This window comes from Rhinolophus sinicus, chromosome 16, assembly GCF_057876585.1.
Source record: "Rhinolophus sinicus isolate RSI-liver-muscle chromosome 16, RSI-T2T, whole genome shotgun sequence".
Lineage (NCBI taxonomy): Eukaryota > Metazoa > Chordata > Mammalia > Chiroptera > Rhinolophidae > Rhinolophus > Rhinolophus sinicus.
The window spans coordinates 107,504,741-107,532,241 of record NC_142516.1 but is presented as its reverse complement, the minus strand read 5'-3'; the positions used below and the strand labels follow the sequence as shown (position 1 = coordinate 107,532,241).

Here is a 27,501-nt window from a genome sequence, read left to right as displayed (position 1 = left end):
TTGCTTTCTTGATCCACAGTGATGGCATCTGCCACACAGCACTCTGAAATACTCTCCCAAAGGTCACCTACTACCTTGAAATTGTCATTTCTCAGGCCTCATCTTATTTGGCTGTTCCCTCCTTGTGGATAGTTTCGGCTCCCTTGGCTTCCATGATAAACATGCTTGGCTCTTACCAGCTTGTTAGTCTCTTTCACTTGCCACTTAAATATTAGTGATCTTTGAGATGGTTTTCTTGGTCTCTTGCCTTCTGCCCTTCTAAACATATCAGTGTTGCAGTCTTAGACACAATTTCAATTCCTACCCCTACTAATTAGTAGCTGTGAGACCTTGAGCCCAGTTTTTTAAACTTCTCTGAGCCCAGATTCTTTACAAATTGATGACGATAATATCTACCTCAAGTTTTGTTAGTATTAGATGAAATATAGCAAGTGTAAAGTGCTCTAGGGCAGTGACTGGCATATGGTAAGGGCTCGATATATATACGGCATATTATTTTTTCTTTTTTTCTCTTCCCTCTTCTTTTAAACATGAGTATATGGGTATTAATAAACATAATAAAGGTTGCTGAACAAAAGTCCAGCTGAACAGAATATTGATTCTCCCAACATATCATTCTTTGAAAAACCAGGTAAATAATTTATTACCTGGGTGAAAATGCAAGTTTCATATTGCTCAAGTAAGGGTGGGGCATGAGAAGGGAAACTAATTTTCCTATGTATTCTTCACTGTTTTGGCATCATGACGTTGATTTTTACTGTGTATTATTTCAGAAATTTTGAAGAATCTGAAGATGAGTTAAGAAACGAAGTAGTGGAATCCCTGGAAAAACTCACTACTTCCAGAGAGGAGGACAAAAGAGAAGAGGCTTCCGGTTCCTCTAAGGACATTGAAACGTTAGAATAAGAGTTAGGAGAATTTCTGCAGATAAAACGCAGAAATATACAGAATTAAATATTATGAAGGTTTGGAGAACATTTCTACTCCATCTAATGCCAAAATTTTTATTGTTGATGAAGACCAAGGAACATTAACAAACGGTCAAAATATACAAGTGTGATTATTGTACTTTTTAAAAAAGCAATGTTAGTGTCTATTAACTATGGTATCTGTTTGGGTATGTCATAAATATTCATGTATTTATAAGGCTTTTCTAGTAATCACAAGGACTTACTAACTTTACTCTCTAAATTTAGATAACAGAACTAGCTTGAGTGTAGAAATTAATATTTTCACTTGAACATTTCTATTAAGAAATCTTTCAGGTAATTAATATATGTGGTATGCGGAGTAAAGTGGTTTCCCTTCCTCAAATGTGAACCAGCATATGTTACATGGCAAAGGGGAATTAAAGTTGCAGGTGGTATTAAGGTTGCTAAGCAGTTGACCTTCAAGTAGGGAAGTTATCTTCCATTTTCCAGGTGGACCCAATGGAATCACGAGTCTTTAAAAGTGGAAGAGGGAGGCAGGAGAATCAGAGAGATGACAGTGTGAGAAGGAGCTGGCCTGATGCTTCTGGGTTTGAAGATGGAGGGAAGGGCCAAAAGCCAGAGAATGCAGGTAACCTCTAGAAGCTGGCAAGGGAAAGTATTTCCCCCGTGAGCCCTGCTGACACTGTGGTTTAGCGTAGTGAAATCTACGTTAGACTTCTGACCTACAGAACTCTTAAGACAATAAATTTGTGTTGTTTTAACTTAGTTTGTGGTAATTTAAGATGGTGATAGAAAACTAATACAAATTCATTTAAAATAATGAATCTGCCATTTTATAAAACCATGAATTTGAAATTTCTTAAGTTATACTGAAATGTTTTGAAGCTGATGTTGACCTGGGAGTACGGCAATTGAATGAGTAACAAGGCGTCATTAATTATATACCAAATAATCATTGTATTATGTTCTATTATTTTCTGATAGTTTCAAACATATAGGTTACAAACTCTTATGATGGTCTGTTTATATATAGGGCTTAGCACAGTGCCAGAAATGTTTCTTGAATGAATAAATTATAATACAATTTCCTCATTAAGACTGTAAGCTCTTTGAGTCAGGAAAGCCTAGGCTTTTTGTGTATTGATTATAACAATCCCAGTGTTGAACATGTGCCTGGATCTTAATAGATATTGTTGATTTATCTGCTGCTATGAAGGACAAGGTTGTTGTACGTCTTAGTGGTACAATTCTGACTGAAATATTTGCTCTATAATAAAAATAAAAATAAAATTGCACATCGAGACAGTGCTGAACCAAGAAAACCTATTCTTCTTGGGCATGAGCGGCAAGGTTTTGTTTTGCCTTAATATTTTTTTTCTTTTAAAAAAATGTCTTGGCATGTGAAGCCTGAAATATTGGTAGGAGATAATAAATAATTCAGAATTGGGAGACCAAATGAGGGGTATAAAGGCACCATACTGTGAAAAGTACGCAAGATAACGAAAATCACTTCTTCAGATCATATTTAGATACAAATGATTTTGTATCTTAAAACATAAATCATATTTAGATACAGATACATTACTATACAAAAAACATACACAACTGGAACAAGAATGTGAATTGTACTACTGCTGTGGACACTCAAAAGCAACATAATATAGAAATTAATAATCACTCAGCATTCGTCCAGATTGTTGCTAACATATTTTGACACTTTTCATGGTAACATTCAGAAAAAAACAAACATGTACTATAATACATTAGGGACAGTAAAAGTAAATATATATACAAATTATACTTTCCAATGATATGTTTGTGATAAATGAAAATTATTTTGAAGAAACAGCTTAAATGTTTTATGGAGTTTCAGAATCCTTTCTTACTACATCCTCTACTTCTGCTACATTTCAATTTCTTTATCTTTGGTCCCATGATTTTCATTAGGTAGAAGGGTAGGCTAAGTGTACAGTGGTGTGAATCCTACCTCAAAGACTAGCTGTAAGGTAAGAAAAAGCACTGGGCTGGAATCAGAACACCAAGGTTATTTATAATCCAGATTTTTTCATTCAACAGCTTGTGCTACTGAAGGAGTCTAAGTTCTTTAAATTGCGCTTGTCTGTAAAGTTGAAAGTAAAACTGGGCTGTAGAATTTGTAGCATTCCTTCCATGTCCAGTTTCCACCAGTCTTTCTTTTCTAAGTTGAATGATCTTTGACACAAAGCTGTATGCGTGTGTCAGAATGTCTTGGGATTGTGTTTTGCTGCGTTTTGATCTGATGACAGTAGACCGCCTGCAGACACATCAACAGTGTAATTGGGAGTAGATAACGAAGCTGGCTGGACCAATGAATGGACGAGGGGAGATTGGAAAGGAAAACATACTCTTTAACCTGCCCCAACACAAAGATGTATCAGACTGGGAAGGTCAACTCACTGAACTAGAAGGAACTGACTACGTATGCTGACAACGCCAGGAGTTGTAGGCCTCCATCGCCATATGTGCATATGCATAAATTCACTTTCCCATGCTAATTATTCAGGATAAAAGTCCTGTTCGATTATACTAGTTCCTCGTTACTGGCTTAGTAACCAAGAATCTACATAGGGTTGTAGTGCACTACTGATAAAGATAGGATTACAGAAGACGTTTACATACATGGTTACCTTTAACTAAAGAAACTTTTCTAATTTTCAAAGTACTTTCACATACTTTCCATGTTAGTATCAGAACTCCAGAAGGCAGTGGAGGACAGGCATTACCATGTCCAGATTATAGATGAAGAATCTGAGACTCAGAAAGATTAAAGAAAAGGCTTTAGTATCAAAAGATCAGACGCTTGTAAATGATGAAGCTGAGCTCAGGCCCAGGTATTCTAACTGCTAGTCCAGTGCTCTCTTCTGCCACCTGTTGCCTTGCGATGCATGATGCTCACGGAGAGCCAGCGCATGGATCTGTATGTCCCCTCACCACTATGGGCAAAACAATGGCTGTTCTTACTCCACCCTCCTGAATGACTGAAGCTGACTTGCAGCCGCTGAGATGGGGAATGTTAAGAGGTAATGAGAGCCCTGTACACTGGTACTGACAGCCCTAAGCAGAAACCGTTTTCACAAGTACCTGGCTATGGAGAAGGTTACCGGGAGCACCTTGGCCGCGACATGCCCACGCGCGCACACACAGAGCAATCACTGTCAGTTCGTCTTGACAACATGCTTTTAGAATATGATTAAGTCTGCTTCAAGTTTCTTTTTTCTTTTAAGAAAATCATTATATTCAAAAAGGCCATCTACAATATCATTTAAAATGTAAATGTACCAGAGTTTTTCAGTGTTCCAAAACTGTCAAAACAATTCTAAAGTACCCATCAATTATCTGTCACCCATTTTTCTTTCAACATTTCCTTTTTTTCTAAAAAGAAATTCTCTTTCCTGGTTACTAACGTGATTTGACAAATAGGATTTGAAAATTAGGAATATACCAAAATTAAGATGGTTCATTTTATTTCTTTCAGATATGTATTTTTCAGAATTTGAGACCAAACACTAAAATTTTTAAATTTAAACTATGTAAGTTTATCTTTTCCATTTATGTAATTTTGCCTTTTTTCCATTGAAATAAATACCTTGCTTACACACACACACACACACACACACACACACACACACTGCTGAGAGCATTGCTTAGGCTGACTTTATTACAACAGGGAATGAGTTTAGAAAACTCAACATATGAAGGTGTTTGGCCGTTTTATATAAAATATCTTTGTACAGGTACGGCATTACTTAAATAACTTTTCAACAGATGACAGGAATGTCACTTCAAACTTCTGATCAGAGAATCGGCTTACAGATGCCCGAGCATTGTTTCTGATTTGGAGTCTCTTTTCCGCAGACATGGAAAGAATATGGGCCATTGTCTCAGCATAGCCTTCTTCACTGTCAGCGAGAAATCCAGTTACCTCTCCTTCGTGAGGGACGACAATGTCAAGCTTTGGGCCCCCGGAATTGTGTGCAAGGATAATTGTGCCAGCTGCCATGCACTCAACAATCCCTGAGGAAGAAACAAAATAGTGTAGTCTTTTAAGTTTTTAAATGCATTCTTAAGAACAAGAAAGAGCAGAAACCTTTAAAAATTTTAAGAGACTCGTGAGAAATTTAAGTATCTGTATGCCTATAAATTTGCTCATTTAAATTCCATGGTGCAAAAAAATAATTGTAAGTTTTTAAGTTTTCAAACCTTTACAATAATGCTTTATTCTTTTTTTTTTTTTAATTTATTGGGGTGAGAGACTAATAGATGGAAGAACAGTCTATACAAAAGACATACTACAGATAATAAGGCAAAGTAGAAGACTAGAGAATGTTAGCAAGATGGTAAATAACTAATAGATATCGAGAGCTAAAAAGTAAAAAAATATCAAAAGCAAAATTTTAAGAGTTCGAATTACAGCATGAGGAGAAAAAAGGAAAAGAGTAAGCCGCCTGAGAGGCGTATTATTGCTGATGCTTACGTTACTACCTAGATTTCTGGCAATTTTGAGACTACTGGATGCCCAACAGCAGTGAACTAAATGAAAGTTTTAGTTAGTTTCTGCTGAATGATGTATTAGGTTGGTGCAAAAGTAACTGCGGTTTAAAGGGTTAAAAATCACTGCAAAAACTGCAACTGCAATGACTTTTGCACCAACCTAATAGATGAGGATATAAGTTGCTCTCGTCAGCCTTTCTTAGCCACATTTCTAGAGAGAATTAAGTCGTCAGAAAATCATTTAGTTGACTGCTCACTTCTCCAAAGGGTGGTGCAGAAGTGATATCCTAGATGCACAGGAGAGAAGGGAGATCAGTATAACTGTTTTTTCAACACTGGTGACATCTTGACAGAACACAGTTTTCTGCTAATGTTGTAATTTGAATTCTTATTTGAAAAATATGTATTATGCCATAGTATTCTGTGCAAGGCTGGATACCACTCCTTTATACTTTCTTGGAGACCTCAATCTAATCAATTTTATCCCTTCCCTCCAGGATTTTCCCCCTCTCCCTTTCTGCCTGCCTTGTAAAATCAAAGCATGAGTGTGCGCGCGCGTGCACACGCACACACACACACACACACACACACACACACACACTCCTCTTCAGGTCACAAGTCCTTCGCTAGCTACTGTCTCTTCTTTCATCTCCGTTTCACAGATCAACTTATGGAAAGTGTTTGCATTCACGAACTGCACTTGCTCACCTGTACTCACTGCTCAGCTTAGCGTGATTCAACGCTTGCACCCCCTCCTCCACTAGCTCACTCTTGCCCAGGCCCCCGCTGACTTCCTTATCTGGCCCAGGACTGCAACCGGCTGCCCTTTCCCCTCTTCTGCAACACTCTCTTCCCCGGGTTTCCACGACATTGCACTCTGCTGGCTTTCCTCCTCCCTCCATGTCTTCTCTTCTCCTTTGCTGGCCCCTCTTCTGCCCACTTCAGAGCTGTTAGTGTTCTCAGCATTTTGTACTACAGGCCTCTTTTCGCTCTACTCACTTTCCGGGGAAATCTTCCCACCTCCACAGGGGCAGCAGTCACTACCCCGACAGCGACACCTCCCAGTCTGTATTCCCACATCAGGTCCCCCTCCTGTACTTCAGACTCATATACAACTGCCTGCTGTACACACTCGTACATGACCCTCAGACAATTCAAACTCTGCACGTTCCAAAGTTGGCTCATCAGCTGCCTCTCCTGTTGGATTCCCTGTCTAGGTAGAAGCCATCACCATTCACATAGTTGTCGGAAAAACACTCGGCAGTTGTCTCTGCCTCCTTCCTGCCCCGGATTTAGCACACTCAGTTTATCACCAAGTCCATTCAATACTTCAGAAGCTCGCTGGCGGGTCCACCTCCCAAGTTCAGGCGCCAGCACCGCTCATCAGGTTGCTGGGGCAGCCCCAGGCATCTTCCTGCCCCCCCCCTCCCCATCCACTGCCCACACTGCAGCCACAGTGAACTTCAGGAAATCCAGTACTTAAAACCTGTCTGTCTTTTCCCACCGGCTTAACGTGGCCGCACGGCCCCGTGCAGGCCACGTCCCCTCTGCCTTGCTGTCCCCTCCATGCGCCAGCCACACTGAACTCAGTCCTTTGACAATGTCTGCTGTACCCTCTGGGGGCCACTCTCCCCTCTTCTGCATGGCTAACTGCTCAGGTCCCAGCTTCCGTTCCCAGCGTCCCGTGACCCCATGCGTCTGTGTTGGGTGCTCTCCTAGCCCCCTGCCCTGGCCCTAGCGAAGCACTCAGCACGCTGTGCAGTGACTGCCTGTCGAACTTGTATCGCCCAGAGCTGTCAGAGCGGCTCCCACTGCACAGTCACTCCCGGCACCCACTCCCGTGCCTGCGCAGTAAAAGCTCAGTAAGCATCTGGGGAAGGAAGCATGGAAGTCAGGCTCCCTGCGGAAGGTTCGGATCAACAAGTCGCTGCTGTTCTGTCTGAGCTTCGTACTGTGCTACCAACGAGGGACAGAAAAGGGTGAAAGAGAAACTGTAGCCTCGCGTAGGAGACTTCGCGTTTATGTTGTCCTATGGCCCCCTAACACCTGGCAGTATGAAACACGGAGGAGGAACTTGAGAAATACTTGCTGAACCAAATGAGACGTAAAGTAGTACTTGATTTTATACCAAAATCAAAGTTATGTGTGCATAACAGGTCACAGTAGAGAGACCCTGTGGGTTGGAATAAATAAGGCTCAATTAAAGGGGCAGGGAGATTGAAGTTAAACACTTAGGATGGGATTTGCAGAAAGGAAAGGAGAGGCCACTCCAATACTGAGTACAGAATCAATAAAAGCACCCACAGAATTTTGTGAGCCCCCCCCTCTGCAGACACTGGCTCTCAGCTTTTGGGGCACAGCAGAATCACCTAGCGGAGCTTTACCAACAGACCTCGGCCTGGGACCCACCCAGAGATCCCACATGGTCCTTCAGGGGCCTTAGGGTTGGGCCCAGGGATCTGTGCCAGGAGGTGGATGGGGGCAGCTGGGGAGAGGAAACGTGGTGGTGGCGAGCAGGGCTCTCTGGGTTAGGCTTACTGTGTGACTGAACTTGGGCGAGTTCTAAACCTCTGTGTCTGAGTTTATTTAAAAAATAGAGATAATAACACCTATCCACTAGGGTTTTAGAGAGGATTAAATCAGATAATACTTGCAAAGACCTCAACAGTGACCCTCCCCCACACACAGTAAATGATCAATAAATATTAGCTATTATTCCTGATCATAAATTATGTCTTACACGGTCTCAAATCAGGAAAGCACACTTAGTACACTGGGGGAAGAGAATTAGGACTTGATGAGAACTTCCAGAGTATTACTATTTTATCAAAACAACCTAAAATGTATTATCTCATTGCACCAAACAAGTTAAAGGACAAACTCACCAATCCCAAAATGCTCATTCCACATGGTGTGCAGACCGATTGTGGCTTCAGACAAGTAATTCTTTAATTCATCAAATGGAATATTTATTTTAAATTCCACATCTTCTTGAACTCCTAGATCCTCAGAGAGCCTTCTCAGTTGGTTTACCCTAAGTTCATCATCTTGGTTACGACAGCCTCCAATGAGGACAAGTTTAAGTGATGGAAGTGACTTAGCCTCCTTCTTATTCAGCAATTTAGCAAAGGCTCTGATCTGCAAAGGATGATTCTTTTCAGGCCTAAACTGGCCAATAGACACTAGTAAGTGTCCCGAGGTCATTTTTTTCTCATGTACGGGAATGTCCAGAAACGTCTGTACATCACACGGCGGATAAACAATGTCAGTGCAATGCCCAACCTTCCACAGTGAGAGAATGTGGTTCAGTGTCCAAGAAGAATTGACCATGACTACATCACTGCAAGAACCAACAAGTCCATAAACAAAAGCAAATAAATAGTAGTAGATGAGCTTTACTTTGCTGAGAAAGGGATTCCTGGTAATGAAGGCTGCATTATTAAATCCAGCATTTTGATTCTTCACTACAGAGAGCATGTCAGTGCTGATAGTGGGATAATGAACGTAGCTTCCAACTCGGCAACCGCCTAAATACTTAAACAGAGGAAGCGTGAAAGCGTAGCCCATTGAGTCGATGTAAATATCGGGAACACACTGCATCAGAGCTTCCCAGCCAAGAAAAATGGATCCTAGACTTTGGCCCAGCAGTGTGAAGTGAGGGTAGAGGGAATCTTCCACAAGGTAGCGCTTCTTTAAGAAAACAAATTCCACTGGGTGCATTAATCTGATGTTAAATCTTCTGAAAGCACCTGCTAATATTTGCTGACTGCTGACATTAACATCACCGGTATAAACAACATAAACTGCTTCAGGAAACCTAAAACAATACAGCAGTTAAGAATTTCATTAGTTTAGGTTCAAATCAATCAAAAAGTTGTAGATATTTTTTTTCTCACCATCATAAGCTTATTTTTAGACTAAAAAATGTTTTCCACTGTTTTTCATTCACTGCATTTGGACTACTGACCCCACTCTTTCCTGCCCTACAACTCCAATGTTAGTCCTTCAAATGAGACCTATAGATCTTTGCAATCTCCTCCAGTAAGAGTTCTGCAGGGAGCAGATACCAACAAAAGCTGCTGATTTATAAATGAGACGTTTTCATTTTCAAAAAAGTAAAAAATTATATTTTGACAACTTTCTCAGTATAAAAATGGTGATGAAATATTAATAAAATACTGATAAACAAGATTCACTAAAGATTGAATGAAAAGTGTCCTGTAGCTTATGCCAAGTCAGGAAAGTTTTGTAGGAATTAACTGAGGGGAAAAAGGCTGTTTCAGAAAAAAGGGAACACTCTGAAAAGGCAAGGAATCTAGAGAAAGCATAATGCTCCTAGTTCAGTACGCTGGAGCACAGTGTCTGTGAAGGAGCAGAGAGGGATGAGAATATGCGGCAAGAGCAAGATGAAAAAGTATCTCCTATGTCACACTAGAGTTGGATTTTTCTTCTTGTAGGTGAATTAGGAGTAATAGGGGCTGCTGAGGAGCATGTGTACAAATATCATGAAACCACCTACCACTGCCTTCGAGTTAGATAATCTCGTCAGGGACAAAGGTAATATGCAGAGTCATGAGAAGGAAAGGACAGTGTGGATTAAAGGAGGGAGGGCTTCAAAGAGGTGGAAATTAAGCTGAGATTTAAGAAAATTCTTTGGATGTAGGCATTTATGGAAGACGGAAGAGGAAATACAGGGATGGTGGCTGGAAACCAGATGGGCCAAGAATATAGAAAAGTAGAGCTAAGGGAATTACCTGAAGGCATTGGAACTGAATGGAGGGCGTGTGCCAGGAGGTAGAATAACCATGAAAGGACAACAGTTTTTCTCATATGATAGAACAATAATGGAACCTGTATTTTACTATGGAACCTGGGTTTTTCCTTTCTAAAAGGGAATCATAAATATTTTTGGAACAGGTGTGGGAGAAAAAAGCCTAAAACACAAAATGATGTATAACACTATACTCTTTTTCTAACAAGCTAACTTACTTAAGACAATCCAATAGATAATGGTATCAAAATGAGAATAAATAGATGCTTCATGAAGATAATTTTGGGTATGCCGCTACTGACTATAAGTATTCAGGTTAAGTGCTCCACAGTACTGGGTATATTTGTTTAGTATTCAATTTCTCCTCCACACACTCTCCCAAGGTGACTAATTATTCCCACTAAATTATGCTATAAAAGGGCAGACACTTTCCATTTCTTTATCATAGAAATTAAAACTCAATAGGATCTTGTAAGGCAGGTTGGCATGTGAGATAAGTATTTCCTTATTAAAGAACAGTTTAAAACGGAATTCCTGGCTATGAATAAAGTACTAGAAAAAGATGAATTCTGGGTAATGATTTTTAAAAAAGTGGTAACAGTATAGCCAATTAGCTAAGAAAGATGCATACCTACTTTTTCTGCAGGGCCCGTAATGCACACCATAAAACTCTTTCTCCTCCTCCGCCAGCATTGCAGTACGGATGGAAAAATGCAATCACCATTTGATTTTTCCCATCTTTTCCAGTCGATCTTGAGTTTTTCTTTCTCTGTAGCATCACTCTGATTCCCCAAAGGAAAATGACCAAACACAAACATAAAGTTCCACAAACAATTATCCCAGGGAAGAATAATGAATAAAAAAACCTGAAACAAGAGGGGAAGGGTGAAATAGGTATAAATGCCCATTGAACAAAAATAAGACTACAAAGTAAAGTCTACTTTTACATATCTACTTTATATATTAGTTGCAGACAGAGAAACATTTTATAGCTTTGAGAGTCTAGCAAAATACTCAATTATTAAAATTCTAATACTACAAAATAGCCAATGACTAAAGCGTAAGTCCCCTTTACTTCCAATCTCCACAGCACATTAGCAATTTTTAATCAGCAGTAAAAATCAATGTTGAGCCAGCCACTTTTGTCCTAATTCAGTATATGTGTTAAGGGATTAAAACAAATTTAATTAATTTCAACTAGACACGATTAGCAATGGCATCTGATCCTCAAAATGACAATATGTAACCCCAAAAAATGTCTTCTTGAATGATCAGTATTCTACGAGTTAAAAGTTTGGTGAGATATTTATTCTCTTCATCTCAAGTAGAACAATTTCTGGGATAAGAGGGATGGAATTTAAATGTCTCCATTTCTATTTGAGTTCTGCATTTGATCTGTTCACATGACTCTAAAATCACTCCTTTCCCCTACTTGCCTCTAAACGAGTTGCCAAAAATCCACTAATGTCCTACTTCATGCACATTAGAAAACTCACTCCCACACTCACTTCTAAAAAGTTCTCTATTTTTGCCAAGTCAACTGAAGCTCTGCAAAGGCAAGAACCCAGGCTTGTTCACCACCGTATCTCAATGTCTCCCATAACCTGGCACAGAGATGACATCCAATAAATACACACTGCCTGAATGCAAAATTTTATTACCTCCTCAGATGACTCTTAAATTATTTTCAAATAATTTCTCAAGTTAAAGTTTTTCTCTTTGGGTTGGCCATCATACCAGGTCAGACAATTAAGTTCGTGAACATGTTGCAATGATGTGGCTAACCTTTTTTGATATCAGAGGGATTATTCATTATGAATTTGTACCAACTGGGCAAGCAGTTAACCAAGTTTAGTATTTGGAAGTGCTGAAAAGGCTGCGGGAAAAAGTTAGACGACCTGAACTTTTCGACAACAATTCATGGCTCTTGCATCACAACAATGTACCAGCTCACATGGCACTGTCTGTGAGAGAGTTTTTAGCCAGTAAACAAATCACTGTATCTGAACACCCTCCCTACTCACCTGATCTGGCCCCCAATGACTTCTTTCTTTACGCAAAGATAAAGGAAATACTGAAAGGAAGATATTTGGATGACATTCAGGACATCAAGGGTAATATGACCCACAGAATCCAAAGATTTTTATGACATTTCCTTCAAATGATTTAAGTGGGAAATTATATAAGATTTTCAAACTGAACTATTTAATTTAAAATTAGAAAAAAAATCACATTGACTAATGTTGAACCAGTCCTTTATTTTGTTGTTAATTTTGAATATACACTTACAGTTCTTATAAATTTATTAAACATCCTGCAGTACTTGCACATCAAAATTGCTTTTTAGAATTTGTTTAAATATAACTAAAATATGTGCCATTAAATAATGTTTACCCATATTTAAACACAAGGCTTTAAAAAAGATAATTGTAAACAAGTGAGTCATTCATTTAGCAAACATTTATTTAGCCATTATTATGTGCAAAACACCGAGTTAGGGATATTTCAAATGACAGGGAAGAATATGCAGGCTCTGAAAATACTTTCCCATTCAAAATGTTTTTAAAAAACCACCCTAGAATGTGAAGTAGAGGGGACAAAAATGAAGAAACAACATCTCAATTTTGGAGAGAATATGTAAATACTGCTATTCAGAGTGCTATTGTGTTAATTATAAATTTTCCACCTGAACAAAAATACGTAGGTGTTAAAAGAACTGTTTAGGTAGAATAGACAGGGTCTTTCTGTTTTATTAGTGTAGTTCAAGTCAAGTGAAGTACAGCAGTATTACAACAACAAATGTGGAAAACAAGTCTGGGTAGTTTTTTCAGTAAAATATTAACAGTAGTTATCTCCGTATGGTAGCATTCCTGGCGAATTTTGGTTTTTGCTCGTCTATTTCCTAACTTTCCTACAAGAAACAATTTACTACCTATGTAATAAAAACGTAATATTTCATATAACTCTTCTTACATCATCAGAAATAAAAATCAACGGATGATCAAGAAGCAGGGGATTCAACATAAACTTTATGCGTAAGTGACTAATGTTAACAATGAAGGTTTGGCGAGTGAAACTAAGACGTGAGTGGGAAGATTCCGTTTCCTCTTTACCAAAAAGACAGACACGAGTGGAAAACGATTCGTGGCTCAATCATAAAGGAAAATGAGGAACACATATGAATAATTTACGACTAATTGGAATGCGACCAAGAGAAAGATAAAGCGAAACCGTGGAGAGGGACTCGACCCCTCAGCGAGCAGTGGGGCAGGTGAAGAAAAGGCGGTAAACTGAGTCTTTAACCCAGTCAGCCCCAGTCCATTGAGAAGACCCCGAATGGGAGGAAGAGCGCTCACCGGCCTTGAGAAAACAGCCTAGATTCAGGACAAAGAAAGCCCTTCCCCGCAAGCTTCAGCTGCATGGGACGGACACGTACTACCGCAATACCGACAACGCCTGCGAACCCACCCCACCGACTCCTCACCTCAATAACTCATACAAGCACCAACCCCTGTCGGCGGCCATCTTCAGTCGACCCCAGAACGCAGGAAGCGCTTCGCTGTTCCTCTTCTCTATTGGCTACTGAGGAAGCGTGCGGTGTTTTCCCCGCCTTCACGGGGCCGACTGTGCGTTTCAATTGGTTGCTGGTATAGCTTCCCACGGCCTTCCAGCCAATAAAATAGCTTGCGGAGTAGACAAGTTTTTGGGGTGGTGTACCCGGATTTCGCGGCCCATGGGCGGGGCTGTAGTGGGAGGTGACCTGGGTGGGAGTGGCCTGTGATGGACAGCCGGCTCTCCCGCCCTCTGCCCCCACCCCATTGGAAGCCCCCGCGCCCTCAGCCCAGAGAGCCTCCCACCGGTTGGAGACCAATGGGAGGCCCTTGCGCGTCTCGGGTCGATTTTCCAGGTGCGGAGTTCATTCCCGAGGCGGCTGCGGCGTCTGGGGACCGCGGTGCCCGGGAGTCAGGCGCGGAGCTGGAGAGGGGGCTGTGCAGAGCGAATCCGAAGCGGGCGCCCGCCACACCGCACCTCCCCCGCCCGCGGTGGGCGAACCCTGGGATCTGCATGCCCCGCGCGGGTCTGCGAGGCTGGTCCACCCTCCTTCCCTCACCGGCACACGCGGGAACTAAAGACCGAGTCCTGGGCGCATCGCCCCGAGGGAGCGGAGACTTGGGAGGTAGGATGGGCCCCGCTAGGAGGGACACTGTGGCACCCGCAAGCCCACCTCCGGTTGCGGGTTAGGGTCCGAGGCCCACTCTCCCCTCTCGTTCTCTTGCGGGCGCCCCCAAAGGCCAGGGGCGTGGTGGCGCGCAACTTTGAATTAGCCGGTAGGGTGAGGGCAGCGGATCCCCTCGTCCGAAATACTGGGGCGGGTTCCGAGATCCTGCCTCCGTGAGAGCCGAACCGCAAAGATGCCATCCACACCTCGCTCCTCTCCTCTCTGGATTTTAACACTGCGCTTCTTTCCCACTAACCAGGTGATCTTTGGGCTCTGGGCCGGATCACAGAAGAAATTGGTTCCTCCGAGAGATGATGCCTGAGCAGGAGAGACAGATTACAGCTAGAGAGGGGGCCAGTCGGAAAGTAAGTTTCCTTCCCCCAGCGCTGTGCGCACACACCTACCTGGAGGACTTTGCACGCCCATCTGCTCACCTGCAGCCCTTACCCGGCTCCTGAGGGTGTGCTGGGAAGGCCGAGAAGGAGAACCCCATCCCCAGGGGAGTCATAGTTTGTAAGAAGAGCACCCTTTAGAAAGGGCATGCCATTAACTGGTTTTCAGGAACAATTTAAAACCCGGCACTTTTCTATTCATGTTTATGCTGTTAAGGGGCCTCATGCTGGAGAGGTAAAGTGAGTATTGAATTGCTGTGTAAGGGCCTAATTGCTTAAGACGATTAAATTAGTTACCTGGATAATTATTCAGAGTTGGTGCGTGGACCCCTTTATGGTCTATATCCAGATCCTGTAAACTTTTTTTTCTAACAACTATTTTGAATTCATTTCAATTATACAAGTAGTACATTAATGTGGACTCTTAAATTTAAACAGTACAGAAATATTTAGCGTGAAAAGCAGATCTCTTTTTCTATTGATGGACATATGTCTATTAATGTACATAGGTCTTTGTTCGTTCAGCAAATATTTGTTGAAAATTTACTCTGTTTCAGGTGGTGGTGAAAAGCTGAAAATATAGTGGTTAAGTATATATATGTATGTATATGTAATATATATTATAATATATAGTATAATATATGAATATATATACATGTATATATGTAATATGTATACATATATACATACATACACATATGTATGTGTGTGTGTGTGTGTATATATATATATATATATATATATATATATATATATATCTCCAGAGAAATCTTTAGGTTTTGTATGTTTGGGGGTTTAAAATTTTTGCTTGTTTTACTTGTAATCTTATAAATGAGATTACATAGTGTGTATTTGCTAAACTTTTTTCCCCCAATATAACAATATGTTTTGGAGATTGTTTCACATTAGTGCATAAGCATCTGTCATATTCAGTTTAACCTCTACACAGTATGGACGCACCATAGTATGTTTCTTGTTTCCATGTGGAAACATTCTGGCTGCTTCTTTTTTTTCCAGCTCACAAGCCAGTATATAGTGGACATTCTTGTACGTGATATTTAATGCTGACACTTGAGTATTTCCTTAGGATAGACACCTAGACCTGGTTTGCTGGTCTGAAGAGTATGCTGTGCCTTTTTTACAGATTCCTGAAATTAATTCAACATTATTGCATGTCCTATTGTAGTGAAATACGTCTAGGCTGTGGTGGTATAGAAATGAAAGTAAGTGGATTGGTGGATAGGCACAGTCTGGTCAATAAATGAGGCTTAGTATGATGACTCTGCATTTAATGGATGTGTGAAGAGAGCATGTGTGAGGAAGGTTGGCTTGTATATGGGGGAGACACTTCCATCCCCCTGAAATGTCCCCACCTCTCTACCATCAGAAAAATCCTTATCCTTCTAGATCAAGCTTAAGACCTGCCACCTCCTTGAAAGTTTCTGTGACTGCCTCTGCCCATGTTGACCTCACCCTCTTCTGGATTCCTTTGATACTAGCCAACGTTACTGAGCTTACTATGCGCCAGGCAGTATATTAAGCATTTTATGTTCCTCTATCTCATTTAATCTTCGCAAAACCCTTTAATGTAGGTATTCTCGTCACCATTAACTAAACAAATATTTTTTCAGTATTTACTTTGTGCTGGTCACTGGGGATCCAGCTAAGACTCAGACTCCATCCTTAAGGAATTTATATCTTAGTAGGAGATACAGAAAAAAAGAGAGTAAACAAATATGGTAGTTCCCGCTCATCCACAGTTTTGCTTTCTGTGGTTTTAGTTACCTGTGGTCAACTGAAGCCCAAAAACATTAAATGGAAACTTCCAGAAATAAACAACTTAATGTTTTAAATTGTGAGCTGTTCTGAGTAGCATAATGAAATCTCATGCCGTCCTGCTCTGTCTCACCCGGGACATGAATCATCCCTTTATCCAGCCTCTCCGTCCTGTGTTTACTACCCACTTGTTTGTCACTTAGTAGTTGCTTTGATTATCAGTGCTTGTGTTCAAGTCACCCTTATTTTACTTAATGAATCCAAAATGCAAGAGTAGTGATGCTGGCAATTCAGATTAGCCAAACAAGAGCTATAAAGTGCTTCCTTTAAGTGAAAAGGTGAGTACAGAACAATAAGATTTTGAGAGAGAGACCATATTCACTTAACTTTTATTACAGGACGAGGTGTGATCAAACAATACGGTGAATGTTTAAATAAAAACTATTTATTACAGCAAAAGACACATTGCCATTAATCCCCCTCAAAATACTCCCCCTCGATTCAAACACCCTGATCCCATCGTTCTTGCCACTTTCTGAAGCAGTTCTGGAAGTCCTCTTTAGTGAGTGTCTTTAGTTGTGCTGTTGTGGCTGCCTTGATGTCTTGAATTGATTCAAAACCTTTACCTCTCATGGTCGTTTTGACTTTGGGGAAGAGCCAGAAGTTGCACGGTGCCAGATCTGGTGAATAAGGTGGATGAGGACACACCATAATGTTTTTATCTGACAGAAATTGCTGTACCAGAAGCGATGTGTGACACAGAGCCTTTCTGTTGTGATTACAAAATACGGTGAATGCTGCTGCCAAGTGCCATCCAACGGAAAGGCAGGGATCTTTAATACAGGAAGCAGTGTGTTGAACCTTAGTAACAGTGTATGACAAGTTTCAACTTGTTCAGGGCAGTCAGTTGGGTATGAGCTACCGTTGAGAGAAGGTGTGTTTCAAAGTGTGCCATAAATCATCCTCCATCATGACAACACTCTGTGTCACACATCGCTTCTGCTATACAGCAATTTCTGTAAAATAAAAACATTATGGGGTGGCCTCATCCACCTTATTCACCAGATCTGGCACCATGTGACATCTGACTCTTCCTCAAAGTCAGAATGATTCAGGACATTGAGGCAGCCACGACAGCACAACTAAAAACACGAAAGAAGATGTCCTTAACTGCTTCAGAAAGTGGCAAGGATGATGCCCTGTTTCCCCGAAAATAAGACCTGGCTGGACAATCAGTTCTAATGCGTCTTTTGGAGTAGAAATTAATATAAGACCGGGTCTTGTATTATAGTAAAATAAGACCGCATCTTTTATTAATTTTTGCTCTAAAAGATTCATTAGAGCTGATTATCCAGCTAGGTCTTATTTTCATGGAAATGCGGTGGGATAAGTGTGTTTGAAGCGAGGGGGAGTATTTTGAAGGGGATTAATGACAATGTGTCTTTTACTGTAATACATTTTTATTTAAATAGTCACCGTATTTTTTGATCACACCTTATATTGTTATAATTGTTTCATTTTATTATTTTTGTTAATCTCTTACTGTTCCTAATTTATAAATTAAACTTCATCATAGATATGTATGTATAGGAAAAAAAAACTATGGGGTTCAGTACTATCTGTGGTTTCAGGCATCCACTGGGAATCTTGGAACATATCCTCTGCAGTAAGAGGAGACTCTGGCAGTGTTATTTGTGGTAGTGATAAGGCTGAGACGTAAATAAATCAAGGTAGGGACATTAGGAATGACATGGAACAGGGAGATACTATTTTAAGCAAGTGGTGAAGAAATTCTTATCTGAAGTGGTGGCATTTGAGTAGAAACATGTATGATTCAAATTTGGGGGAAGTATTCTGGGTTGAGTAATCAGAAGGTGTCAAGGTCCTAAGTCAGGAGTGACCTGAATGTTGGAGGAAGTGTAAGCAAGCCAGCATGGCTGGAGCGGAAGGAAGAGGTGGTAGAACATGAGACCCGAGTTAATCATCTTTACAGATGGGGACTCTGAGGCAGAGAGAAGTTAAGTTACTTGCCCAAGGTTCTACAGCTACTAAGAGGCAGATCTGGGATTGAGTCCGAGCCAGGCCTGTCTTTCTCAAATATGTGCTTTCTTTCAAACTTACTTAATACTTGGGCATACCGTCTTTTCTTTGCAACCCTGTGCTTCTTAAAAGTGGGGGCCAGGTTTGTATCACTTAAAAATATGCTCCACAGTGCACATAATAGGTGCACCACAATTGTTCTTGAATGAGTGACTTATAGCATGATTCCCCCTTCATTGTTTTCTCTTCAGAGGCCTCTTCAGGGGCAGCGGTGACCCTGAAAAGGAGGTGATCCGTGACCTGGGTCATTCAGCCTTTAGTCCAGAAACATTACGGAGCATCTTCTGTTTGCCTGGTGCTGGGTCCACCAGGGGATGCAAAGATAAATAAAGGTCAGCCCCCGAGCTCTTGGAGCTGACAGGCATAGGTGCTAGGTTATGTACTGTGTATGTGTCTACACAGTACAGCACTCACAGGCAAGAATGCTTGGTTGGCCTTTCCTGGGGGAAGGAATGCAAAAGAGCTTCACTAGGAGGTCGTGCCTGAATGAAGTCTTGAAGGAGGAATAGGCATTGGCTGGGCACGCGGTCGAATGGAGGCACAGGGGGAGACCAGTGTGTGCAAAGGCCCAGAGGATGGGAATGCTAAGATGCATTGGGCATGTGGGGTCGTTATGAGTGCCTGACAGGGCTGGAAACGTGATTGTGGAAGGCCCTCTTTTTCAGGCCAGGACTTTGGACTTTATTCCACAGATTGCAGAGTTTTAACATAGGAAAACAGTCAGAGGTACTTCTCCAAAGAAGAGGGTGAACCTAGGAATGGAGCTGCTGGAGACTTGCGAGGGGCCTTAGATGGTGACCAACTCTGTTCAAACCCAATTGGTGGAAAAGCCTCAAAAGAACTGGGAGTAGGCTCTGTTGTGCCTGATTCCTCGTGGAGTTACTCAGCATTACCCTCTTCTCAGCAGAGAAAATCGGCTCTCTAGCCTCCTGAGTGTTCAGTGTCAGGGGCCAGTGGTAGTCCTAACAGCAACACCAGTATAGAATATAGTTGGTTCACGAGTAACTGGGTGAGAAGCTATGGGGATGAGAGAGCTGGATTTTAAATGCTTCTTTACCTGATCGAGATTTTTTTTTTTTTTTGTAAAGTTTTATCACATATATGAATGCCTGAATAATGCATTATTTTATTTTGCTTGTTTCTGAGCTTTATGAAAAATGGTATCATAGTGTGTTTCGTGTTTTGGGACTAGCTTTTTTCTTCTCCATTGCAAGGATGGAGGCGATGGCCCTGTGATACATTCCTGTTCACTGACACCAGAGCACAGGTATCAAGGAAGTATCCATGTTCAAGTGTGTGCAATATTAGTTTTTTACTATAGGAGTAGAATCATTGCCAAGTGAAATTCTGAAATGTCTGTAGTTCTTTTTTTTTTTTTTTAAATTGAGTTAAAGGAGGAAATCTGAGCAGATCAAAGGTTGATGAGCTAGAGGGTAAAGCAGAGAGTGACTTTTGTGATGTAACTAACATAGTAAATAAGACTTTAAAAACAGCAGTGATTGTGAAATCTGTGCTTTTAGAATGGCACCAGTTTTTCTGAATCATCAGTTTCTCCAGAAACTAAAAATCACTCTGCATTGAGCATGAAACATTTAAAATTATTTTTTTTAATTATTATTATAAAGGCAAGTTAACTCCATAACAAAAATTTGAAAATAAAGACCAAAAGGGGAAAATTTACTTTTATTCCTACCACTCTTAGGAGGACTGTTGTTAGCATATTTGTAAACTTCCTTCATTGTTTGCTTTTGCTGCATCTAGATACTAATTTTTAGAAATAAAAAATATACTTTTACAATTCAAAGATAACCAAAATAAGCATCTTTGGTCTAGTCTCTCTTTGTTTTCTTTTTCTAAACCCAGTTGTACTCACATTACAGATATACTTTTTTTTAAAAAACAGCTTTAAAAGCTGCCCATCAGTCTATTACTGTGATTATTGACTGGCCTTTCTTTCCTTATCCTGAGACTGCTTGGTTTAAAGCCTGAAGTATTCTTTTTTTTTTTTTTTAAACTTTTATTTATTTAAGTGTGTTTTTCCAGGACCCATCAGCTCCAAGTCAAGTAGTTGTTTCAATCTAGTGGTGGAGGGCGCAGCTCACAGTGGCCCTCGTAGGGATCGAACCGGCAACCTTGTTAAGAGCACCACGCTCTAACCAACTGAGCTAACTGGCCGCCCCGAAAGTATTCTTTTACCTGCCCCTGGATTCTGGTGGCCTCCAACCTGCTGGCCCAGTGCTGCAAACTGCCTTCTCTGTCCCTATGAATTGCTGGGGAAATTCAGGCATTTCACGGTTGGTGCTGTTAGCAATTTCTCATTTCTAATTGTCCCTGCAAATGCCTTTCACTTGTTCCTTGCAAACTTCCTGTGACTCTTATAAAACTTCACCACCTGCAGTCATCCTGTGCTCAATCTCTGCCTTCCCTTAATCTCAACAAATGACCTCACTTCTTACCTTGAGAAAATTGGTACCGTTGTGTATGATTTTCTTCAACTTTCTGTCTCCAGGCACCTTCTTCCCAAATTTTACTTAGATGTCCAACCTATTTTCACTTCCGTATTTTTACTCTCAGGACAGGCCTGTCTTCTTTTTAAGGTCATCTCGTCTACCAGTGTCCTTGATCCCTACCCCTTCCTCTCTACCCGTTCTGGAGCTATCGTTGGTAATCTCCCCTCTTCTCTTCACCTCTTCACCTAGGAGAAGTCCTAGGACACAGACTTCTCCCCTTCGGCGTATAAAGCCATCCGATTTGGCTTCATTCTAAAATCTCTCCTATCACTTTGTGTCCCCTAGTAGCTGTTATAATGTTTCTCCCCTCTCCTTCCTCTGTCTTCCAGGGAGAACCACCTGCATTTGTGTGTTTCCACTCCTTCCTTCACTTTTAAGATTTTTCCTCATTATTTTATCAGTTTATTGGACATAAAGAAAATATGTAAGTATATACTGTATATACAGTATATACATGCACACATATATAGTAATAAAGCATAATGAAATAGGAGACGCCTGTGAACACACCATCTGACCCAAGAACGAGGGGCCATGACATCTACCCAGTTGTTCTTCATCTTCTTGCGTGGCAGAGAGGACTCACTTAGAAGTAACCGCCATCCTCAATTTTGTGTTTTTTTTGTAACCCAGCTTTTTTTTGGTAAAGTTTTATCACATATATATGAGTGCCTGAATAATACATTATTTTGTTTTGCTTGTTTCTGAGCTTTATGAAAAATGATATCATAGTGTGTTTAGTGTTTTGGGACAAGCTTTTTCTTGCTAGACATTACAGTTCTAAGATTCATTGCTGTGCGTTATGCTGTTGTGGGAATACAGCACAGCTTATCCATTCTCCTTGAAGGACGTTGGGTGGTTTGTGGCTTTTTGCTGTTTAAGCAGTCTGCTGGTGTACACTGGCAGTCTGTTCCTATTGGTTCACCACTTTTCCTGAAACTTCTTTTGTTTAGTTTTCTATGAATGCCAGAAGCATATCTTCCCTAATTCTTATTTTAATGGTCTACTACATTAAACAAACAAACCAGATTTATTAAGATGTAATTTGTATACCGTGCAATTCACAGATATGTGCAGTCTCACCAATCAATTTTAGAACACTTTCATTATCTCCAAAAGGAACCCTGTACCCTTTAGCTATCACTCCCTATCTCCCCATGACTTTTATGCCTAAGGAACTACTAAACTGCTTTCTGTCTATATAGATTTGCTTATTGTGAACATTTCGTATAAGTGGAATCTTTGTCCTGTTCCTGATCTTAGGGGGAAACTTCCAGTCTCTCACCATTAAGTACAAGTTAGCTGTGAATTTTTCATGGTTGTCCCTTATCAGGTTGAGGAAGTTCCCTCCAATTCCTAGTTTGTTGAGTGTTTTTATCATGAAAGGATTTTATCAAATGTTTTTTTCTGTGTCTTTTGAGTTGTATCTTTTGTTTTTTGATATGGTGTATCATTGATTTTTGGATGTTGAACCAAACTTGCATTCCTGGGACAAATCCTACTTGGTTAGGGCATGTAATCTTTTCATATGTTGCTGGATTTGGTTTCCTACTATTTTGTTGTGGAATTTTGTGTCTGTATTCATAAAAGTTATTAGTCTGTAGTTTTCTTATGATGTCTTTGGTTTTGGTATTAGAGTCATGCTGCCTTCATAGAATGAGCTGAGAAGTGTTCCCTTTTATTCTATTTTTCAGAAGACTTTATTAAAAATTGGTGTTAATTCTTTTTTATTTTTTTGTTTTTTTACTCGGCCACTCACGCTGGCCACTGGCTGCTCACAGCAGCTCAGCTCCAGGGAGAGCTGTTGTTCACAGTCTTAGCTGTAGAGGGCGCAGCTCACTGGCCCATGTGGGAATCGAGCTGGCAACCCTGTTCAGAGCTGGCGCCATAACCAGTTGAGCCATCTGGCCACCCCTAATTCTTAAGAAATGTTTGATAGAATTAATTGTTGAAGCCATCGAACTTGGGCTTTTCTTTTGGGAAGTTTTTTGATTTCTAATTCAGTATCTTTACTTGTTATGGGTTGATTCAGATTTGTCTATTTTGTTAATCTTTTTTTCTTAATCTTTCTTTTGTTGTGGGTTGAGTTTTGACCACTAAAAGCTGTATTGAAGTTTTATACCCTAGTACCTGTGAATGTGATCTTATATGGAAATAGGGCCTTTGTAGATTTAATTAGGTAAATTACGGTGAGGTTATACTGGATTATGGTGGGCCCTAAATCCAATCACTAATGTTCTCAGAAAAATATCATGTAAAGACACAGAGAAGAGAAAGTCACATGATCACGGAGAGATTTTAGTGATGCTTCTATAAACCAAGAAATGCTAAGGATTGCCAGCAACCACCAGCAGGTAGGAGAGTGGCAAGAAACAGGATTCTCCTTCAGAGCCCTGAAAAGGAAAACCTTGACTTCTAGCCTCCAGAACTGTGAGAGAACAGATTTCTAATACTCAATTTTTGGTATTTTGTTACAGCAGTCCTAGGACACTAATACACCTTCCTTCTGCTTGCTTTAGGTTTATTTTAGTCTCCTTTTTCCAGTGTCATAAGGCAGAAGATTAGGTTATTGAATTGAAATCCTCCTTCTTTCTTAATATAGGCATTTATGGCTATAAATTTCCCTCTATGTGCTGCTTTAGCTGTGTCCCACAAATTTTGGTATATTGTGGCTTAATTCATTTCATTTTAATCTCCTTTTTGATTTCTTCTTTGACCCATTGGTAATTTAGTAGTATATTGTTTAATTTCTACATGTTTGTTTCCTAAGTTTCTTTCTGTTACTGATTTCTGATTCCATTGTGGTCAGAGAATATACTTTGCATTATTTTTAATTCTTTTAAATTTATTGAGGTTTATTTTATGGCCTAGCATATGGTATATCCTGGAGAATGTGCTGTGTGCACTTGAAAAGAATATATATTATGCCGTTATTGGGTGGAGAGTTCTGTGGGTGTCAGGTAAGTCTAGTTGGTTTATAGTGTTGCTCATGTCTCCTATTTTGCAATTCTGATACCAGTTCCAAAGTGTGGGTTTTACCTTACAATTCTTGGACACCATCTGGGCATCCTACGATTTAACTCAATTCTGATACTATCTACCTGGAGGATAGCATCAGATCCCACAGGTTAATCCAAGTTATCTCCTGTGCTTCTGACTGACTGGCTATAGATAGGAGGTTCCAACAACCCCCTCCTTGGGTTGATTAATTTGCTAGAGTGGCTCAAAGAACTCAGAGGAGCATACCAGTGTATTTATAAAAGGGTGTATCTAGAACAGCCAGATGGAAGAGATGCGTAGGGCAAGGTCTCTGCAAAGCTGCTTGGAGATTCCATTACCCTCTCTGGGTGATTACTCTCCTGGATCTCCACGTGTTCACCAACTTCTGAAGCTCTCTGAACTCTATTGTTTTGTGTTTTTATGGAGGTTACAAAGGTGTGATTGATTAAATCATTGCCATTGGTGATTGAACTCAATCTCCAGCTCCTCTGCCCTCCCACATGTCTGGGATGGAGCTGAAAGTTCCAACCCTGTAATCTGGTTGGTTCCCCTGGCAACCATCCTTAGGTTACCTATGGGGATTTCCAAAAGTCACCTCATTAACATAATAAAAGGCATCTTTATTGCTCTCCTGGCTTAGGAAATTTCTAGCATTTTAGGAGCCAGAAATGGGAGGAAGATCAAATATATATTTATTATAAATCACAATATAATAAATATATGTTCATTATAAATCAAAATGATCTTCTACCTAGTTTTTGCCCATTATTGAAAGTGGATATTCAAGTCTCTTAATTATTACTGTTGAATTGTCTTCTATTCATTTCTTGCTTTATGTATTTTTGTGTTGTTATTGGGTCTGTATGCTTATAATTATATCTTCCTGATGGTTTGACTTTTATCATTATAAAATGTACCTCTTTGTTTCTGTTTTTGTTTTAAAGTCTATTTTGTTTGATATTATAGCCACACCAGCTTCTTGTAGTTGCTGTTTGCATGTGTGAGGGAGGAAGAATCTTTCCTTCACCCTCAAGGTTCTTTTGGCTGGTCTAATAATCAAATAGAGATGAGACAGATCAGCAAGAGAAAGTAACCTGATTTAATACATATGTATGGAAACCCCACATGCATGAGAGTTAGAGACCTCATGTGCACGAGAGGTTCAGAGACAGAAAGGGAACATGGGTATGTATGACATACTGAGCTAGGGATGAGATAAGGTACCTTGGAGACTTCAAAGGGTCATTGTAGGGTGACAAGAAGAGCAGATGTTTTGTAAATAGAAATTTACCCTGCCCTGCTGTAAAGATAGGTCAAAAGAGGTTATCTCTGATAATTTTATTATGGATATGGACAAGATTAAATTCTAATTAATTTAATTAAATTCTTCTAGGTAGTTAAGAGAAGGGCAGAAGTTTCTCTTGAGCCCTCAGCTACAGTTGCCTTCGTTAGCTCCTAACAATCCACATACCACAAAATCACATCTTGGGGTGACTTGTCTGAACCCCCGTTCATGATATATCTTTTATTTTCAGTCTATTTGTATCTTTGAATCCAAAGTTCGTCAAGCTCTCTGGATGTGTAGGTTATTTTTTCCACTAAATTTGGGAGGTTTTCAGTCAATATTTCTTTGAGTATTATTTTTTTCTTTTCTCTCTTTCCTGGTATCCCCATTATACATATGTTGGTGTGGGGAATTGTGTCCCACATTTCTATGAGGTTCTGTTCATTTTTCTGCTTTTTATCTCTGTTCTTAGCTTCCATAATCTCTTTGATCTATCTTCATGTTTGCTAATCTCCTATCAGTTTAAATCTGTTGAACCCAACTGGTGAATTATTCGTTGCAGTTATCGTACTTTTTACCTGCCATGTGCTTCTTTTTTATAATTTCTTCTTATTGGTATTCTCTATTTGATGTGACATTGTCATCATCTCTTCCTTTATTTTTTTAAAATGGTTTTAATGGTTTCTGTCTTTTCTGTCTTTGTATATTAAATCCTACATCTGGTTGCAATCGCAGGCAGTTCCTCTTGGCTGCTTTTTTCCTCCCAGTGTATGGGTTCTAGTTTACTGTTTCTGTGCGTGTCTCATAATCTTTTGTTAGAAAGTGGACCTTTTAGACAACTCTGGGTGCTGCTACTCGCTTACGCCCACCTGCCCGAGGAGCTTGTTACTGTTCTTTGCTTTTTTATTATTTGGTGACTGGCAAGATTATTTTGGTAGAGTCTGCCGCCCCCTCCCCCCACCAAACACACCTCCCATTAAGCCTCTGACGTTGATGGTATGCTCACAGTCACCTTGTGACGACATTGTTTTGTCTTTGTTTTTTCTTGGCATTTAAGCTCCACTAACTGTAGGCTGATATATTGTTTTCAACAATGTCCTGGGGCATAAATTGCTCCCCAGACTGATGCAACCAAATGGAGGTCCCTTTGATGGGATAGTTCTTGAGATCCTGTTTGGAGATTTATTCTGACTCCAGGCGTGCTTTCCGTGTCTCTTTTCCCCCTGGTTCACTCCAGCACACTATCCAGCCTACAGATTAGCCTACATGTCCAGCTAGTCGACCAGTCTCCTCCCAATTGCTTCTCACCCAGGCAGAATTGCTGAGCCACAGCTCTGGAGCTAGGGACGATAGCACACTTCATTCTGCGTGATTCCCCCACTTCAGGAGCTGAATGCTTGGGTAGAGGGTGGGGAAGTTTCGCGGGGGAGGTGACGGACAGTTTTGCTCAGCTTTCCTCTCTTGATGTGGAACCACCACCTGTGAGCCAGGGCAGGGGCAACCAGGCCCCATATTCTGGGTGCACTGTGCCCAAGGCAGTGCCTTCATTCCACCAGTGGGGACTGGATGGAAGAAAGGAGCCCCTGCCTCTTGGCTACTTTGCCTGCGACTTATATCCTCAGCGTCAGGATGAGATGGGCAGAATGAGCAATGCTGATGTCCTGTCCCTCCCGGGAATAAAGCCCTCTGACTAGGAGCTGGAGGAGAGGGAGCGCCGGTGTGGAGTGGAGTTTCTGAGGAGAGGGAGTAGGGGTGAAGCAGGGCCTGGTCTGCACCCCCACAGTGGAGGCCTCTCTTTGTCCAGGCCTCACCTTTACTTACCTACCTGTAGCTCAAGAATAGATCATCCCCCTGGGGCTTGAGCTCTGGAATGTCTCCTGTTCCATCCAGTTCCTTGTTTTAGAAAATTACCCTGAAACTTACGATTAATACCCTTAAGCTTATTGATCACAATCTCTGTGATTTGACATTCTTTCCACACTACTC

At 40.7% G+C, this 27,501-nt stretch overlaps 3 protein-coding genes across 7 annotated transcripts in view; 2 read left to right on the top strand and 1 right to left on the bottom strand.

The window, feature by feature from the left end:
• The window catches only part of NEK5 (NIMA related kinase 5), a 79,795-nt gene extending 77,902 nt beyond the window's left edge, over positions 1-1,893 (top strand). For all 3 annotated transcript variants that reach the window (XM_074329905.2, XM_074329904.2, XM_074329906.2), the window contains one exon: positions 774-1,893. In XM_074329905.2, coding sequence (XP_074186006.2) covers positions 774-906 — 133 coding nt within the window. In that variant the 3' untranslated portion in view covers positions 907-1,893. The remainder of the gene's footprint in view (positions 1-773) is intronic.
• Positions 1,894-2,438: 545 nt separating this feature from the next.
• Positions 2,439-13,871, bottom strand: ALG11 (ALG11 alpha-1,2-mannosyltransferase). Of its 2 annotated transcripts, none has more exons than XM_019752148.3 (4): positions 13,718-13,871; positions 10,869-11,099; positions 8,348-9,279; positions 2,439-4,985 (listed from the first exon to the last, which is right to left on the bottom strand). In XM_019752148.3, the coding sequence occupies exons 1-4, from the start codon at positions 13,756-13,758 to the stop codon at positions 4,714-4,716; spliced, it is 1,476 nt and encodes a 491-aa protein (XP_019607707.3). In that variant the 5' UTR covers positions 13,759-13,871; the 3' UTR covers positions 2,439-4,713. The 2 variants fall into 2 exon arrangements, with proteins under 2 accessions (XP_019607707.3, XP_019607708.3); XM_019752149.3 differs by having other exon boundaries at positions 10,865-11,099; positions 13,718-13,824.
• Positions 13,872-14,017: 146 nt separating this feature from the next.
• The window catches only part of ATP7B (ATPase copper transporting beta), a 90,790-nt gene continuing 77,306 nt past the window's right edge, over positions 14,018-27,501 (top strand). The window contains exons 1-2 of one of the 2 annotated variants that reach the window (XM_019752164.3): positions 14,018-14,140; positions 14,712-14,817. In XM_019752164.3, the coding sequence (XP_019607723.3) occupies positions 14,764-14,817 (54 nt within the window). In that variant the 5' untranslated portion in view covers positions 14,018-14,140; positions 14,712-14,763. Of the gene's footprint in view, positions 14,411-14,711; positions 14,818-27,501 lie in introns of both variants that reach the window. The other variant, XM_019752162.3, reaches the window with a different exon arrangement.